An 18748-nucleotide genomic window follows, 5' to 3' on the forward strand; every position below is an offset into this window, starting at 1 on the left:
AAAACTAGGTTTAGCTAATCTTTGTGTGACAAATTAAAAGTACTTGAGTTCCTGTCATTACATAAATGTTTCCAAGGCTTAACCATTTTTTCCACCCAGCAAAGCGGTCAAAGAAAACTGCCAGAACAAAAATTTCTGAAGAAAAGTGGTCAGTCAGCTGTTTAAGAACACTGGTGAGAAAAAAAGAAGTTGAGAAAAAAATAGGAACTCTCACAACCGACTGTGCACACATGGGGGGAAATTATGCAACTACATTGCAAATAATTTTGAAATTGAATATAAAAAAGGGAAATGAAGTTTTTGCAAGAGTGTCCAACAACGACTAATTTCTGGATGTGGGACATTGAGCTTTGTGGCTCAGGTTGTGATTCAATACTCTGCTGCAATGGAAATCCAACCTCCTTACCCTCTTTTCACTTTAGTGAAGTCAAAAGCAACTTGTCTGTAGGACACAGCCTTCTCATTCAGGTAACGGCTATACCGCCTGATGAACGTTGACATATCATAGCCTACATTGTAGAGAAGAAGCAGAGGGTCATTCAAATGTCACAAAACACGTGCAGCACATAGCGGTGTAAGATATCTGTTGTGTCAGTAATATACCTTGTAGGCCACTTTTGTCCAAAAAATTGCTGAGGTTGAATAGTGTGTTCCTTGAAGCCAGATATTGTATAAATCTCTGCAAGAAAAGCACAAAATGAGGACATCTTGTACACTTGCACAACATGTACCAAAAGTTCAGTTGCTAAACCAACAAACTGTTGTGCAATAAAAAAGCTTGACATATCTGCATAGGCTATGTTTTCAATATAATTAGTATTCATATGCATGAAGACGTGTGTACGTGTTTAAGTGCTAACCTCATTGCCATAGACCATCAGGTGGTGTGTGGTGGTGAGGGACTTGAAGACAACCACCCAGCTGGTGTTGGTGGTCCTCTCAAACAGTGTGTCAGCCAGCTGAGGGATGTTCACATTCATCTCATTTGTGCACTGAATCAAGTCTGAGGAGCGAGAAACACAGACAAGAGGCAGAGAGAGGAGAAGATCGATGAGCTAGTGTGACAGTTGCAGGAAAAGGAATTTGCAATCAATATGCAGCACCACAGAGGAAGCATACGGGTCCTGCCATAGAGCACAAGCACCGATTTTCTTCATGTAACCTCATTTTCTCTTATCCATTTCTTTTCATAACGCCCAGCTAACCACTGTCAATAAAATGCCTGGAGGGCAGTGGAATACCGGTGAGTCAGAGTTCAGGTAAACAGACTTTAGAGACAAACAAACAGCTCAGGAAAGCGGAGGTAAAGGGAGACAGTTTTTCATCAGGACCCGTTAGCAGTACTGGCATGTTACGCAAACTTAATAAAACATGAGATTAATCACATAATATCAGTGAGAGCAGTATAACATACTTAATCAATAATACAACTGACACCATGATTCACTGCAGCATAACTTATTAACATTGTTCATGAGAAAATTACATCTAATGCGACACACAAGCAAACATGCCTATGTCCTTGTGGACTGACAGTGAACGCATCATGAGTGCGGCTGCTGTGGCACAGCGCCACGACCATCTGGCCTGAAGTGAAAGCAAATGCCTTGTGGTTCCTCTTTCCATCAACGCTGCAGGGCTGATCAATGATGCCACAGCTCATCAGACCGCCCATATATCCTCACACACATACAAACAGGGTCGTCTGTAGGGAAGCACGGCTGCAACTATACTCCACTAGGGCTGCCACTATCATCAACTTTTAATGAGAAATTGGAAAACATAATTACAATCAATGAACGATTTGTCTTTCTTTGTTAATTTTATGCAACTACAACAAATACAATAAGGCTACGTTCAGACAGTAGATCTTAATGCACAATTCGGATTTTTTGGTGAAATCTGATTTTTTTTGTGTGCTCGTTCATATTACACATTAAATGTGACTTCCATCAGTTTTGAGTATGAACTGAACGTGACCCTGAAGTGACCCGCATGCGCAAAAGAGGTCCTGACGTAATATGTGACCATGCAGACACACACTGTGTTTACAGAAAGAAATATATTTTCCTCCGCTCCTCCTCTTGGGACGCAGAATTGTGACGTTTGTCACATTTCAATGATGTAAAGGTCGGATAAATGCGACCTGGTTGTTCAGACTGAAGTCACATTGCAAAACATCAGATACGTATCGAATTTATGACCACATATCAAAGTAGTCTGGGTTGGATTTGTGCTGTTCAAACTGTTTTTAACAGATCAGATACAGGTCACATATGGGCAAAAAAAATCGGATTTGGGCCACATTTGACTGCAGTCTGAACGTAGCCTAACGGTTAAAGCCAGAGCCAATTAATCGAAAACTACAGAAAAATTTCTATTTTAGAATACGTAACCAACATTGTTGAAGATAATAACTAAAATGTACAAAACATATCATTGAAACATAAAACAAAATCACAGGTGCCAGTAAAAATTAAGTGCTTTTTGTTTACTGGATGATTATTGAATGTTCGCTGATGAAATGCAACACCCATGAAAGAAATAAATGAAATGACAGATCAAGGAGATGCAATATTAAGCATCTAAGACATTTATCTATTATGTAATAAATGACACTAGTCTACACATGACTGCTGATGATATTATGTCTAATCTTTTACTTTTCATATAGTCAGTCATAATCTAAAAATAATAAACTGCTTTTTATGCATTTTAAAGGCAGTACTAGAGCAGGGCTGTTATTTCAGGGTTTCTTCAGCTGCATCATTCCTAGAGAAAATGACAGCACTTCAAAAAGACAGATACAGACAGTGAAGAGGAGGAGAGGCTGCCTGCTGTGTTCTTATGGGAATCAGAAAGGAAACCAAAAAAAGACACATCCATCTACTGTGAAACTAATTTATTCAAAAGACCAGAAAAACCCAAACAATGAACCACAAATGTTTCTGCACAATGTGATTTGATTTCCACAACCTCAGTACAAATTACAGGATATCACTGAATTTTGATGAGATGCCCGAGGCATGCCTTCATTTTCTCATTTTCCAGAAAATCATGTGCGGCTAACACTTGAGAATCATCCCAGTTATCCAAAATTCATACCCATCACATGCCAAAAGAGCTTGGCAGACAAAGTCAATAAATATTTGAGTGAATTTTTTATTATGGAAAGAGATAAATGATCCTCTCTGGGTTTACATGATCTCCCATCTTCCGAGTTTTAGAGAAATACTGACATGCCTGTTCCCATTTTTCATCATTTGTCATTTGTATTCTCCTTAGTCTTTAATTTTGTTTTATGAGCCATTGGATTACTGTGGGAAGCTTATAAAAATCAAAGTTATGTTAAATAACAACTAAATGAGCTCATTCTGAGGTTTCTAAATACACTGTAAACTTAATGACTGTCACATCTGAAAAAAAAAAAATCTCGTTTTCTGTCTCACTCTGTAGCGAAACATCAATGGAACGGATTAAATCTTTCACTTAAGTTCATAGTTGCCATTAACTGTTGTGTAGGAGGTGGTAGTGCGACCCACTGAGTCCTGTTTACATGGGTGGCCTATGAATCCTCAGTGTTTGCTGAAAGCCACACAAAAGCCTTTTTGCTTTTTACGTACACAATAGGCCACCCATGTGACAACAAAAGCCTTTTCAGATGCAACTGACACGGCTGTGCAAGTACAGATTCGCCACCAACTTTCTCCACCGATGCTGCTGAGGTTTGTTTCGTGTAAGAACAAAACGAGTCCACCTGCAGCCCTTGCTCTGAAGACAGGCGGGTTATGACACTTTAATAAACTGTATCAGACTGAAGCCTTTGGACCAGTCACGCATCAGTGAACTGAAATGAGAGTAGTATCATCTCACATAAAGGTCAAACTGATACCTGGAACCTATCTGATGCTAAATTCCCCCAGTTTCTCCTATTCTGTCCCATTTCTGAATAGGGGTGTAAGAAAATATCGGTTCTGCAATATATTGTGATATTTCATTTCACAATACTGTATCGATATTAAAAAGTACCATATCGATATTTTTTGGTATTTATTCAAATCCACATATTGTGGAGGTTCATTTTTGTTTTTTTGTTTTTCTTTTTTGTTTATATTTTATTCATTATTATTTAACACTCTTATTTAATAATGTTTGTTCCTTTGTGGGGATTGCACAAAAATAATGTTATGTCGTTAGTTATGAACTAATAGAACATGAACATTTGAACAGGATCTTAAACTATACTGTCTGTAAAACATAATTTAAGTTTTAACAGAGGAAAATGTTGTGATATAGCATTAGATCCTGTTGTGATCAAATAAAAATGTGCTTGGTATTTGTGCATATTTCTGGTGTAATTCCATTCTTCCAGGAAATAATCTTTGAAAAAAGAAACAAAACCAATAAAAAAATTGCCTTTTTAACTTTTTGTATTGTGATATATCGTGATATATCGTATTACGATCCTAGTATTGTGATTTGTATCGTATCGCCAGATTCTTGCCAACACACAGCCCTATTTCCGAACGCAGTGTGATCAATTTCTAGATTATTCAGTCTCACACATGGCACTTTTCATTTCATTTTCACCTGACAAATTCCACTTTACATGAGCAGAAGTTGACTCATTCCAGTCGAGACTAATATATCCTTAAATGGGACTAAGGGTGTAGGAGTTATGAAACCGAGAATGGATCCATGATACAAATATGCACGTCCTGGTGCCACTTCTGACTTCTGTGTTCCTCTAGCCCCATCCCCACCTGTTGAGTTCATATTGTGCTGCTATACAAAAAGTGTTTCACATACTTAAAAATACACCTACTTTAATTGGGAATCAGAATACTTATTGCTGGGTGATTAAACGATTATATGTATCGTGATACAACTTTTCCTCGTTAGAAATATGAGACATGCACAATACAATTTCGATAGAATTCATTCATCCGTGTTTTGACAGACAAAAATTATTATTATTACTAGCCATTGTGACAGAAAATCATCTTCAGTAGGGCTCATTCACAATCAAAAACAATAGCTCTTAAAGTGAGTTCTTTACTGTTCTTGATATTACAGATTGTACTTGACTTAATAAATGCAACATTATACCTCTCATTTATTCATAATGATTAAACAAATAAATTAAGCTTGAATGGAAGTGTGAAGTTTAATAATGCTAAGTAAAACTTGAAGGTCAAATATACAACATCACACACTGGGCAAAAACAACAAAGCCTCTGTGAATATTGCATTATTTCCTAATAATAACTGCAATATGACCTTGAGTTTATTGTGCATCCCTATTTTCAGTCACACTTTAAAATTACAACCAAACTGTTTGTTCTGCATGAAAAGCAAAACTAAAGAAGTCTCTAACCACATGCAAAGTCAGCATACGCCGTCACTCTCTTGAATAAGCAGATCTATGATTTCATATCACTTCAAAGTTTTTTGATCGATCTGAATTGTATTTCTTTAGTTTTGCTCTTCATGTCTATCAAAAACTCAAAATCTTTGAAGCCTGCATCAAGTGATATGAAACCACAGATCTGCTTATTCAAGAGAGTGACTGAAGATGTTGACTTTGCATGTGGTTACAGACGTGTGGTTTACGTCCTTGTTTCTTAAAGCTGTCTCTGCTGCTAAGCATTGCTTACGGAGTGGAACCATAGTGTGGTATTCGGAGAATGTATCCATGTTTGTGAAATGACCACTGTGTGAAACTCATTTGAACTTCTCCAAAACGTACTTTTACCACAGCAGAAGTGAAATTGTACGGTGAATGTACAAGCATTTCTTTGAAGGCAGCCATTCTTAAAACATCATGGAAGGGCTCAATAATCTCCAGTGACAACATTTACACAGCTCTGGGCGAGTGCTGCATTTGAAGTCTTCTGTCAGCAAATTCCCTGAGACCCATTAATGCCAGATAAGACAAAAAGGCATCACTTCCTGCTCTCTTTCAAACGCAGACTAAGCCAATAAACATACGCACATACGCACATTCACACACACAATAAAATGTCAATAAATGCGCTGTAACAAGACGCTTACAGAACCCCCACACAATCTGTGGGCTGAAATGGCTCGCATACATTTCAGTCGTCCAGCACGCTCATTTTAGCTGTACATTTATAAAGCTGAGCAGCTAGCAGTCCCCTGAATCAACAGGCCTGCATTACACATCAAACACACACCCGGTAACAAGCGTCTTGTAATACAAAACCATGCAATATGTTGCTTAAAATCAGGCAATTATCACGGAATATTTTAGGGGAAACAGTAAATTGCACCTGTAGGGAACTATAGGTAACAACTGTTTAAGGGAGAAATAAAAATCTATATCAGGTTTTAATCCTTATAGCACTCAATGTCATTCTTGGTGTGGTACGAGTTCTCAAAGAACATTTTAGATTTATGAAAAATGAAAAACACTACAAATCGTTCCAAATTGGTCTTGATAATCTGAAAAGAAAAGAGATGATATAATGATTTAGGAATTTATTGCTTTGTTTTTTTATATATTAAGTGCAACTGTACATAAATGTGTTAACCCTTGTTGTTAATGTTATGCTATCTTCTATACGCTGACCGTTACAGTTTTGTGCACCTACACTGTATTTGGTTTGGATCATTTGTTAAGACAGTGGTGGAATTCCTTGCTCTGTTTTGTGGTATGAAATGATACCTAGTGCTGCAACAATGAATCAATTAAATCGATTCTTAAAAGAGTTGGCAGTCAATTCGTTGGGTCTTGAGCACGTTAGTACTGAGGCATGCCCGCACGCTGTGTAATGTAACAGAGGATGCTGGGTCAGATTTTTAAAGCTAGGTTTATATTATGTTTATGGTGGCCACAGCAGCCCCATTTGGCCAAAATGTAGTGTGCCGTTAATGTAACAAAACATGAATATGGACGAAAAAAATGACCAAAATCCCATGGTGTACTACGTTTTGGGCAAACAGGGCTGCCGTGGGCACTGGGAATATAATGTAAACCTAGCTTAAGATAGCCTACATGTCATGATTACTTTAGCCCACTTGCTAGTTAGACACCATCATCGTAATTATAACGTTTTCATCCATCTCCATTTATCAGGCCACTAGACTAACGTTACCCATCACTGAATGGAACTAATACATACAATGCTAGTTTGAAAGCCTATAACTGGAGCTGGTTGAAAACTATATCTTGCTAGTCTCTAACCATAACAAGCCTAGGTGGTGGGCTAGTTTTTGCTAACTATACCTGAAGCCATTGCAGGGACATAATCATTAGTGACTTGTCTGCAGCCTTTATTGCCTTGGAATAAATACCTATCTTTAAGAATTTAGTCTTTTGTGTTTATCCGATGAATCAATTAGTAATTAACTTAATCTACAGATTAATTGATTATTAAAATTATCATTAGTTGCAGCCCTAACAATAACAACATGAATGTCATTTGACTTGCCAGCTAAGGTGGGCTGGGTATTTATGGTGCTGCCCATTTTTCTCACTGACCAACCAACTAAAATAACACAAAGTGACAGGAAGAACAAATGTAGTTGTTGTTTCTTGCCTTGTATTTATCATTCAACTACAATGACTGGAACATGGTGTGGATGTGGAGTGTGAGAGCAAACCCTTAATATTTAGGAATATATAGCATGCAGGAAGTTTATACTCAAATGCATAAATGCCATCTAGATGGCCTGTATCTATTTCCTATTAAACAAAGAGGTAGCCTAATTCTTGCACGTATATATAGTATGTCCTTCCACTTCTGTTCTGTCAACATTAAGCATTTCAAATTCACACAGGTAATCAGAGTCACTTCAGAACAATAAAATATTTGTTGGTGATTCACCAAAATGTACAATCACACAGATAACTCACAAGTTTCTTAAACAGATACCTTCTTCAACATGTCACAGGGACACATCTTTAAATTAAACTGATATTAAAATATGGCAGTGATGTAGTGTAACATCTGTTTGCCACACAGTAATGAAGACCCGAGCAGAGATGAAGACTAACCTTGCCATGCGGCTCTTTATAAAAAGAATGCTCATGTATCATTTCAGATGGGCTAAACAGATTTCTGGCAGGGATGTCAACAGAGAAAGTGAAAGGTCTAGAAAACGTGACATGCAACAGAAAGTCCGAGTAAAACGAGGCAGCTGGTAGGACTCAGACAAGGGCTTAGTTATAAGATGCAGGGTTCTCTGGTTTTGGGCCCGTGGAGGATTTCCAAAAGGGGTAGCATGACAGGGTGGAGGATTAAAGTAGCTCAGAGAGCATGGCTGCATTAGCAGATGGAGCTGACTGACGGTCAACTGAGAACATGGGAAAGGAAGTGATGAGTAAAGCCTTTCGCGAAAAGGAAGTCTGAGGTATGCAGCGCTACCGTGCAGTGGATTCACAGAAATTAGTCTAATTCAACACACCGCTTTCTTCTTTCGGTTGCAGTTCACAAACAAAAAAAATGAGTTTTCAATTAAGATGCATTTCAACAAGATGAAATAAGAACAGAAATGCAAAAATGTCCCTCTGCTGTTGTTCCATCTGTGTTACTACACCCACGTCTTTTAAAACCTGTGACTAAACTACTCTCTGGGTTGAAAAGGCGCTGTGATGTTAAAAATTCATCAGCGTGGTGCAGAACTCTGTCCACATGATAGCAGCACTGCTGTAAAAACTTCTAACCAGTGTCATCCTCTTGTGATCCTGATCTGCACTTGTGAGGAAAACCAGATGTTTAAGCTTCATTTAAGCCTAAAGTGTTCTGGCATAAGATACACAAACACATTGCAAGTCAGATTTAATAGGTGTTTCCAGTGCTTTGGCTACATAAGGAGGATCCCACAACAGAAACCACAACACAGACGTCCAGTCAGCTTCCAGCTACCACACCACGCTTTTATCGCGTTTACAGATAAAAGTACACTATACAAATCCCCAAACAAGGACTGAGTGACTTCTAATTACTGATAGACGCAACAAAGAGCTACTTTACAGCAAAAGTCAAGACATTATTTAAGTTAACCCTAAGCAGCTTACATCCTTGTCTGGATAACACCCACGCAATCGCCACTTTGATGTATTTCAGTTTGGGACCCATGAGGGATTTTAAGATAACATGATTACAACATGTCTGCGACGTCAAAGACATTCCACTGGCCAAACATGGCCACTGAGGTCATGTAGTCATGTAATCAGTGGCATAATTGCCAGGAAGAGCATCAAAAGCATCTCAGCCAATCTAGCATCTGATCAGCTCCCCTGTGCTCTGGGAAGGGGCTGGGTTATGTAATGACTTCCTGTTAGCCAGCAATCCGAATCTTACTTTAGGAACTACACGGGTGCTTCCTGCTGCAGGAAATGTCTATCCCCTTACAATCCAGTCACTTTGTACGCGATGGGAGCCGAGGCACACAAACTATGCTGACACCACAACAAAAGTCACACCGATACTTCCTGATATTTTAGGAGAGCAAGCACGGGGGAAGGCTACAGATGGGAAGGGTTACCATATGTTCAACACGCAGACAGGAAGTAGCAGACTGCTTCCACTTTAACAGTCTGATTCCACTGTGATTAAAAGTCCCAAGGCAGGAGGAATACTGTACAAAACAGAAAAAGAGCCAACTGCAGATTTGCTGAAATGGCAGCTGTTAAGTGTCAGGTAACAGACAGGTGTCACGTGATGACAAAGGCAACACCACTATGAAGTTACAGATTCTGGTTCGCTACAGGAGAAAGTGATTCATGATGAGGAAAAACAATATTACAATTTATATCACTCATACCATTTAGCCAATTATAATCAATAAAAGACCTATTCTGTACTTATTTGTGTTAGAAAGCACAAATTTTGCAGCATTTTGCAGAATTTGGAAGATACTTTGTGTTCCTCCAAAAGCATAGATGCAGATAGGAAATTTACAAGATGAGGCCACAAACCAAGATGATGAAGAGTGAACAGAACAGAATGGGAAGCAAGATTCTGACCAGCTGAGACAAAATGAGGAGCTAATACTGTAGCTAAAGGACAAGCTACTCCTGTCACATGAATGTAGCTTGAGTGTGAAAAGTCTGGCACAGAAAAGAAAATGTTTTTTGCAAGCTGGTCCTTTTAGACTCTAAGTAATAACTAATTTATTTCATATCTAAGGAAGGATCAAACAGTATGGAGAATGATTGGATCCACAAAGGTACAGTTGAGGGCAAGGGTTACTTTTGACCATATTCATATATATTCAGTTCAGTGTTATATTCATTTTGTTTGCATCTACAGTTATTGTTCTGATCCATTTATTTACATCATATTAACACTCTGTTGTCCACAATTGCACAAAAGTTATTTTCATGTTCCATGCTTGCACTATGATTGTATGCACCTCTATTTTTTTAATGTATATAGAGTTTTCCTCATTTTCCCTTTTTTTTTTTTTGACTTTCTGTACCTATACCAGAAGGACAACCAATACTGGCAAAGAATTCCATTTATGTGTTTACATTCTTGTGAACATATATACTCAATTTAGCGTTATATTTATTTTGTATGTATCTACACTTACTGCTCTTATTTATTTCTATACATCACGTTAATATTCTCTCTGTTGTCCACAGTTGCACAAATACCATTGTCATGTTTCATGCTTGCACTATGATTGTATATACCTCTATTTTTATGCATATAGAATTTCCCGTATATTACTTTTTGTACCTATACCAGAGACACAACTAATACTGGTAAAAAAATTCCATTTATGCCTTTACATAGTTGACAAACAAAGCCAATTCTGATCAATGTATATTTTGTTGAATTAAAAGTTATACAACTGCAACATAATTATCTATGACTATCCTGATCACCTATCTGTTAATATCTGTAAATTATATTCTATTTCATCTATATACATGTATTTGTTTTTATTAGTAGTTTTTGTATTTTGAGATCCAGGTTAGGTTGGTATGACGGTTGCCATTAGTTCTGTGGGGGTGGGGTTTATACTTTGTGTGTCACAAAATCTTATATCATAAAATGTGAATTTCTTTCTTTTTTTTGTATTGTACTTCTGGAGACGCACAATGAAAATAAACAAAAAAAAAAATTGATCAAAAACAAAAAAAAAAACGTTGCACAAATGTTCTATGTAAGAGAAACATAATCAAATATGATGTTTTATTTGTCAAGTACATAATTCAAAATTATCAGAGTATGAGATTTTGGTCACATCATGTCATGTAGCCTCACTTCGTGGGTACTGCTTTGGCTTGTGCTACTGAATCGTCCAGGCCTCGGAGCCACAGTGGACTCCATTCAGCTCAGCTGGTGGACAGGCAGGGTGTCAGCACCCTTTTTTAAGGGCTGTCACTTGATGCCACGGCAGTCACATGCTTATTGTGCAGTGCTGTACTTTGCGCCAGGAGGGTGAAGCTCTGGGGTAAGGCCTCTGGGAGGGGGCAAAGGTGGAAATGTATGGTAGCAAGTGTGTAGTTATAGCTCTGATGACATAAGACAGGGCTGTGCTTCCAGTCAATGCAAATGCAAGAGGAAAAACAGACACCGCCTCTACCTCTATTAAGAGCTACCAGTAACACTGAGATCTCAGCAAGTTGAATGTTTAATAATTATACAGCAGCATTTGATTTCTTACATACTGTGACTAGAACTTACATCGATCTCCACTGATGTGTAAGGCAAGGCAGGTTTATTTCTATAGCACATTTCATGTACAAGACAATTCAAAGTGCTTTACATGAAACATTAAAAGCATTACAGCAGGGACACAATAAAAAATATAGGCGTGAGAAAAAAACCCTAGACGAATAAATGAAACAGATAAAAACTTTAAGCTTAATAGAAACAGTGCAGATTTGAACTGATGAATAAAAACTCTATTCAAATGCAGCTGAGAACAGGTGGGTCTTTAACCTAGATGTAACTTGATGTTCTAGTAGCACATAAAAAAAAAAAAAAAAAAAGAAAACAAGATACAAAAGTCAGGTGATTTTAACAGGCTGAGATTGGCACAGACTTTTTACTTCCAAGTACCAGCCCAATAATGAAGTAACAGTATGAGTCTAATGAAAACAACTAGAATAAACCAGTTTTTCTTTTCTTTGAGTGATATATCATTGGCTCATTCAAAAACTCTAAAGCCTCAAAATCCTTTTCTATGGAACAACACATCTGCTCGAGTCTCTTAATAATTTATCAAACCATTCCACTTTGTGTCCAATATCAGGTGTCGGAGAACAACATCTGACCACAACCTGCCTCACACTTTCTACAATTCCAGCGGTCAAGAGTTAGATGGTGTCAGCAGAGAACCAGACGAAAACCAAAACCACAATCCAGCCGTCAAAATCAAAACAGGTGAGACATGAATGAGAACATTCAAAGCTCCAGAGTTTCCTTCCATACAGATTTAAGTGAAAGCCAAGGGTGTGGGTGAAACACAGAGTGGAACATAAGGGCCTCACTCAATAACCTCATAGTCTACAAAGTGTGGCAAACAGTGTGCAAATGAGTGGAGAGAGGACGCTTTGTTAACATGTCTGCTTCTAATGTGGAGACTTTGCAAATGTAGGTTCACCCAGTCAATGTATGGAAATGTTAACCATAAAAACATGTCATTTGGAGTTTCAACATTGCACCTGTTTGTGTAACAGTCTCGATCATTAGCAAGCCCATGACATAATAAGAGAAGCTATTTGCATACCAAATATACATGCTACCCAAACACAGATCAGCAGAGTAGCACAGTGTTTACTTGGCGGCTGCTACCAGAGGGAGGAAGTGGTGCAAATGTCTTACCGAAAGCAAAAACCTGTATGAAAGCTCCGGGCACAAATACAGACTTCAGTGAAAAATCCAGGAAAACAAATCTGCTTTACATATGACATTACTGTAAAAGCTGCTGCCACACCAAAATAAGCAGGTGTGAATTAGAGGAAGACATTCATGTGTATCACCTGATCACCATTCAAAGAGGATATTGTGTTCTTGTATTCCTTTTTCTACTTCTCATTTGCCTAAAAGCTTTCCCCAAAAATGTAGACAGTGCATGTTCAACAGAGAACAAAACAATCTGATTCAGTTTAACTCAATGTTAGTGTTCCCTTGAATAAACAGACCTGCTGCTTTTATTTTAACACCACTTTCCACTCAAAAACAAGTATTATTCAATGTTCATTCATTATAATGTGTGGTTTCCACTGTGCAAAGTCTGACAGTGTATTTTTTTTTCACAATCAGAATGAAAGGAAAAATTTCCCTATGATCACCAAATATCCAAATCTATTATGCAGCTTTGCAGATCTGTAGCCAACACTCCACAAATACTGAAGGCAGACTTTAAGGGAAGTGGGATGTATATGAGTTGATAAATTATCACAAATCAAAAATAATTGTATGTTTTGAGATACTAAATTTGTCAATGACAATGGAGGGGAAAACGACAATTCAACTATTATTAACAGAAGAACATGCTGAACTTTTTTTTTTTTCAATTAAATCGTTCAATATAATTCTATTTGTTTGTGGGTATTTGTGAAAGAATGTCAAACATGAGTGTAAAATGCAGCCTCACAGTTGCTACACTTGATGCGAGCCCCATACTCTAAACATATGGCTTCAACATTATTCATTATGGACCTAAGGACACCTTGAGATACGTGTCCAAAATATCCTGATAGGATTTCGTCTTTCTTAAGATGGTAATGTCAGAGGCAAAGGTCTGCAGACAATGCTGACTTCACATATTTATTACCACATGAGAGACCTTTGAACAGTTTAACAGCAGCAGGTAATTACTTTGGATTAAAAAAAAAATTCCCTGCCACGCACCTGTACTCCGAACATTTGAGAGAGCCTTAGTGGAGGAAATACCAGACTTTGTGGAACTGTGGAACTACTGGTACATCTTTCAACACCAGTACTTTCATTCACTTTATTGGAGTGTAACTGCACTAAATTTACTTGGTGCATTTTTTCCCCAGAAGTCATTTCACACTTACTTTGAACAAACATGCAAGTAAATAAGCCAAGGTTGGCAGAGCAGGGTGATTAGTTCTGCCTTTACTTTCCTGTCTGCAGTCTCTTTAAAGTTGTGAGACTGGGTTTATCTAACATGCTAGTGTTAAAGAATGTAGACGTCAAACTCAACAGAGACGGCACAGAGGGCTATATCTCACCTGCAATCCAGACAGGAGAACAGGATAGCAGCGAGACACACCAGGGCTATATCTGGACAGTGAGGAAAGTCCAAACATAAGAGCACCCTCCAGGCCTCTTTAAATACCTCAAACCTAAGTGAGACTCCTGCCAGCCCAAGTGTCTCTAGATTAACTTGAGCTAAAGCTTCGGCTCTGCAACAACCGCGAGGAGCCACACATCACTTCAGCGTCTGGACTCAGGAAGGTCACTGGGCCAAGGCCCGTCCACCGCACACAAACCATCAGTGGAGAGCTGCGGTTGCTCCAAAGGCCACATGTTAGAAAAACGGCACCCCTAGTTAAAGCTGATCCTAAAAATAGGAGGCAAATGGAAGCAGATTCATACTCTGCCTGGGGACTGCCTGCCATAAGTCATACACTGATGGTATCGAACCTGTTAATAGAAGTAGAGGACAGCAGTGTGGTGCATCACATTTCATGATCTACAATAACCCAACTACAGCTGAATGATATGCTAAAAAATGTATAATAATGTTACAGCTTCAACTAATTATTTTTGATTGTAAATTGTTTTCTTGATTCATCAATTTATTGTAAAGTCTGAAAAATGTCAAGAAATGACAAAAAAAAAAGTGTTGTCTAAAGCTTGACATGTTTGACATGTTGACATCTTTACATGTCTTGTTTGGTTCACAATGCAAAGTTTACAATCAAACAAGAAACAAAACCAGAATAAAATCCATATTTAAGAAGCAGGAATCATAATTTTCAAATTTTCTTGAGAAAGAATTACTTCAGCTTAACACTGGTGAACAAATAGTTGCTGATCAATTTAACAGTTAATAAGTAATCAGACTCTTAGACTAATCTTAGACTGTTACCTCTGAGACCCGGTCCCGAATAAGCAAAAGACGATGGATGGATGGATGGACGAGTAATCATTTATCGCTTCAGCTCTAAATATTGTGATTACTGTGACAAATACTGTATTTTTTCTTTTATTCTTTATTTTTATTTTTATCAGGCAAAGCATTAAGAAAAGCCTCTCATTTATAGTGTCAGCCTGGATTGAGATACGAGTCATGATTGTAAATATAGTACATTTTCCAAGTCAGTTTCAATAAATAATATTATTTGTTGGGGTCTGTACTTAAACTTACTTCATAATGGTGTACTTCATAATGGTGTACTGTGACACACTTAATTTCAGCTCCATAGACTGGATATAGCAATTGCCATAATGTGACTTCGATACTATTATAGGGCTCTCTAAGTCATTGAAGGTATTACGTACATAAATGTAAGGATCTAAAAAGTATTAATAATTTAGTAATTGATTAGAGAATTTTTTTCCTCATGGTGAGTGAATTGGACATAGTTACACTCATGTATTTGTAAAATTACACTGGTAATTCCCTAGCCTCAATATAACAAGTGCAATACAATATGTCCTTGCATAAGAAGATGACATGGTGTCATTCTTTTATTTTCCAACTACAGTGGAAAAAGAGTAGACCATGTTTTATGTTGAGACAGTGTTGCATTACCCTCTCCAGACGTCACATGACTCCCATGTCCTGATTATGGAGACCCATAATGTAAGCTGATGTGAGTGTATTACAGGACTGTATTTCAAGTTATTTAAGTTTTGCATTTTTCTAACATTCAGCCAAGGTTACCTGAAGCTCAAGTTGGTGTAATAAAGAGAAAGTCAATGACAATATGATCTGCACAAACATCTACAGCAGTGTTTTTCAACCTTGGGGTCACCTGGAATTCAAATGGAGTCACCTGAAATTTCTAGTAATTTATAAAAAAAAAAAAAAAAAAAAAAAAAATTACTAATAAAAAATATATGGTGAGTTGAGAGAGAGACAATCATAATCCATAAAAGACAAACTGTGAGTCTGAAACTGAAGCACTGTGGTACTGTTTATCTGTCAAATGTTCATTGTGGTCAGTTTCAGATGCTGCAGCTCTTTCATAATTCATAGTTTGAGTTACTGTTTGTTCAGTATTAATTTGTCAGCCTTGTAAATCCAAGATGGACTGACTGAACATGTCCTGACCAAAGAAAATCACATTCTACCTTTGTGTTGTGATCTACACCTGGCCATAAGAATATACATTATATAGACTAAATGTGTCTAAAATTAACCTTTATTTGCAACATAGTATAGCAAACTATTACATGATCAAAAACAAATTAATTTTAGTTAAAAACTAGAAGCACTCGGAGAGCGCAGACCTCCGCCAAGGCTAATCAGTGGCCCCCCCCGTGGGCCCCCCCACCCCCGATCACCACCAAAATGTAATAATTTCTTCCTTATCCCATTTCCAACAAACCCTGAAAATTTCATCCAAATCTGTCCATAACTTTTTGAGTTATGTTGCACACTAACGATCAGTGCCCCCCCCCCCCCCCCCCCCCCCGTGGGCCCCCCCACCCCCGATCACCACCAAAATTTAATCATTTCTTCCTCATCCCATTTCCAACAAACCCTGAAAATTTCATCCAAATCTGTCCATAACTTCTTGAGTTATGTTGCACACTAACGATCAGTGGCCCCCCCACCCCCGATCACCACCAAAATTTAATCATTTCTTCCTTATCCCATTTCCAACAAACCCTGAAAATTTCATCCAAATCTGTCCATAACTTTTTGAATTATGTTGCACACTAACGGACAGACAAACAAACAAACAGACAGACAGACAAACAAACAAACCCTGGCAAAAACATAACCTCCTTGGCGGAGGTAAAAATGTCTCCGTTTTGAGTGTCTGGGGTTGCCAGAAACTTGTGATGTTAAAATGGGGTCATGAGCCAAAAAAGGTTGGAAACCACTGATCTACAGAGTCTTATGGAATTGTCAGGGGTAAAATGAGCCACTTTTCTGATGGTTTATTTTCACTCAGAGGATGATGCATAAGGAGACGTCATTAACATCATGACTGGATTCTGCCATCATTCAAAGCTGTGGAAATATGCAAATAGAAATATATCTTGTGTATGCAGGGATGTTGATCTGTAGCTCATATCTGGCAGGCTGACCAGTGGATTCTATTTAGATTAAAACTTCAACGGCCAATTTGCATTGTGGGTGCACTGCTGTGTTTGACGTTTGTGGACCAAAACTGCTGTATCTTATTTCACTTGTGAGGCGAAGTGAAGTAGGCCAGAATCTAAGACAGTCCATGCCTGAAGAAAAAAGAACCAGCTGAATGGAACAGAAAAAGAATTGTTGTAAAGATGAGTAATGCAGCTATGAAAATACCTGCAGGGCTGCAAATTGACATAGATAATACTTTGGGCCAAAGAGCAAACACGTGTAAGGAAACTGATGAAAATGGATGACTTCAAATTCGACCTTATGAAATCTGTAAGGGCAAGATGCCATGACTGGTCTGCTCTTTCAAATGGCCTGGAGATCAAGTTGTCATTTCTTTTTGAAGTGATCAATTCAAAAACAAAACAAAACAAAAAGTCTAAAAAGAGAGTTATCAGCTATCTCTGCCAAGCCTGGACTTTAAATACATTTCACAAAACACTGAAGAAAAAAGAAGTCGTTCTCATCAACATTCTAATAGTTTGGGATTTTTCCATATAGTTTAGTTTTGACTTCTTTTTCTATAGTTCAGTTAGTTTTTAGAGCAGGTTTTCTAGTTTTTATTAGTTTTTGTTTTTTCTAAGTGCTTAGTTTTAGTTTATTTTTAGTTTTTTCATTTCTTTCATCTTCTTCGGCGTCATATTGTAATAAATCCCATACAGGACTCTGCTGCTTTCTCCCAACTTTAGTCTCCATGTTTCCGGGTAGAGTGGGGATGAGAAGACGACTCTAAACAACAAGTGACGTAGGTCAAAGTTCAAAATTTGGATGAATTTTTTAAGTCTTTTTTTTTTTCCATTTACTTATAATGGGTGAGATTTTAAATGTCTATAAAAACATCAATTTTGTTTCAATTTACTTCAAACTTGGCACATATATAGAGGCAATTGATATGGTGACATCAGCACATGCATAGACATGATGACATCAGCTGGATCGATGCCAAAATAAGTTACAATATGTGTGAGGGGTGGGGTTTGTTGTGCCTGGAACCACTTGTCTTTTATTTCCTGGGTTTTATAAAAGTGTTGTACAGTCATGCTGGTTATCTTATCGCCCCTGGAACAAATATAGTTTTTTGAATTGGGAAAAAAAAAAAAAAAAAAAACAGTGACGAATAGTGATGGACCGTGAAGTACCATACGGTGTCGCTAGCTAAAATTGTTTGAGCGAAATAAATCAATTTCATATCAATCCAACATTGACAAAGATGAAAACCAAGGGAATTTTATCCATAATTTGTACAGGTTTTAGTTAGTTTTGTAAGCACTCAATACAGTTTCAGTTAGTTATCTTTTTTTCTTTCAATTATTGTTTTTATTTATTTCAGTTAAGGAAAATGTTTTTTCAATTCTAGTTTTCATCATTTCGTTAGTTTTCGTTAACGATAATAACCTTGGTTCTCATTGACCAAGGAAAAAGAAATCTGTGACACTATAGCTAGTGTGTCAGAGCAGTAAATACGAAC

The 18748-nt window shown here is 37.6% G+C and overlaps 1 protein-coding gene across 25 annotated transcripts in view; it reads right to left on the reverse strand.

Annotated features, from left to right (window-relative positions):
• Window positions 1-18748, reverse strand: part of picalma (phosphatidylinositol binding clathrin assembly protein a) — a 60112-nt gene that overhangs the window by 34426 nt on the left and 6938 nt on the right. For all 25 annotated transcript variants that reach the window (XM_030153765.1, XM_030153766.1, XM_030153763.1 and 22 more), the window contains 3 exons: window positions 861-1003; window positions 604-679; window positions 407-509 (listed from right to left, as the gene is read on the reverse strand). In XM_030153765.1, the coding sequence (XP_030009625.1) occupies window positions 407-509; window positions 604-679; window positions 861-1003 (322 nt within the window). The remainder of the gene's footprint in view (window positions 1-406; window positions 510-603; window positions 680-860; window positions 1004-18748) is intronic.

This window comes from Sphaeramia orbicularis, chromosome 14 (genome assembly GCF_902148855.1).
Source record: "Sphaeramia orbicularis chromosome 14, fSphaOr1.1, whole genome shotgun sequence".
In the NCBI taxonomy this organism is placed as follows: domain Eukaryota; kingdom Metazoa; phylum Chordata; class Actinopteri; order Kurtiformes; family Apogonidae; genus Sphaeramia; species Sphaeramia orbicularis.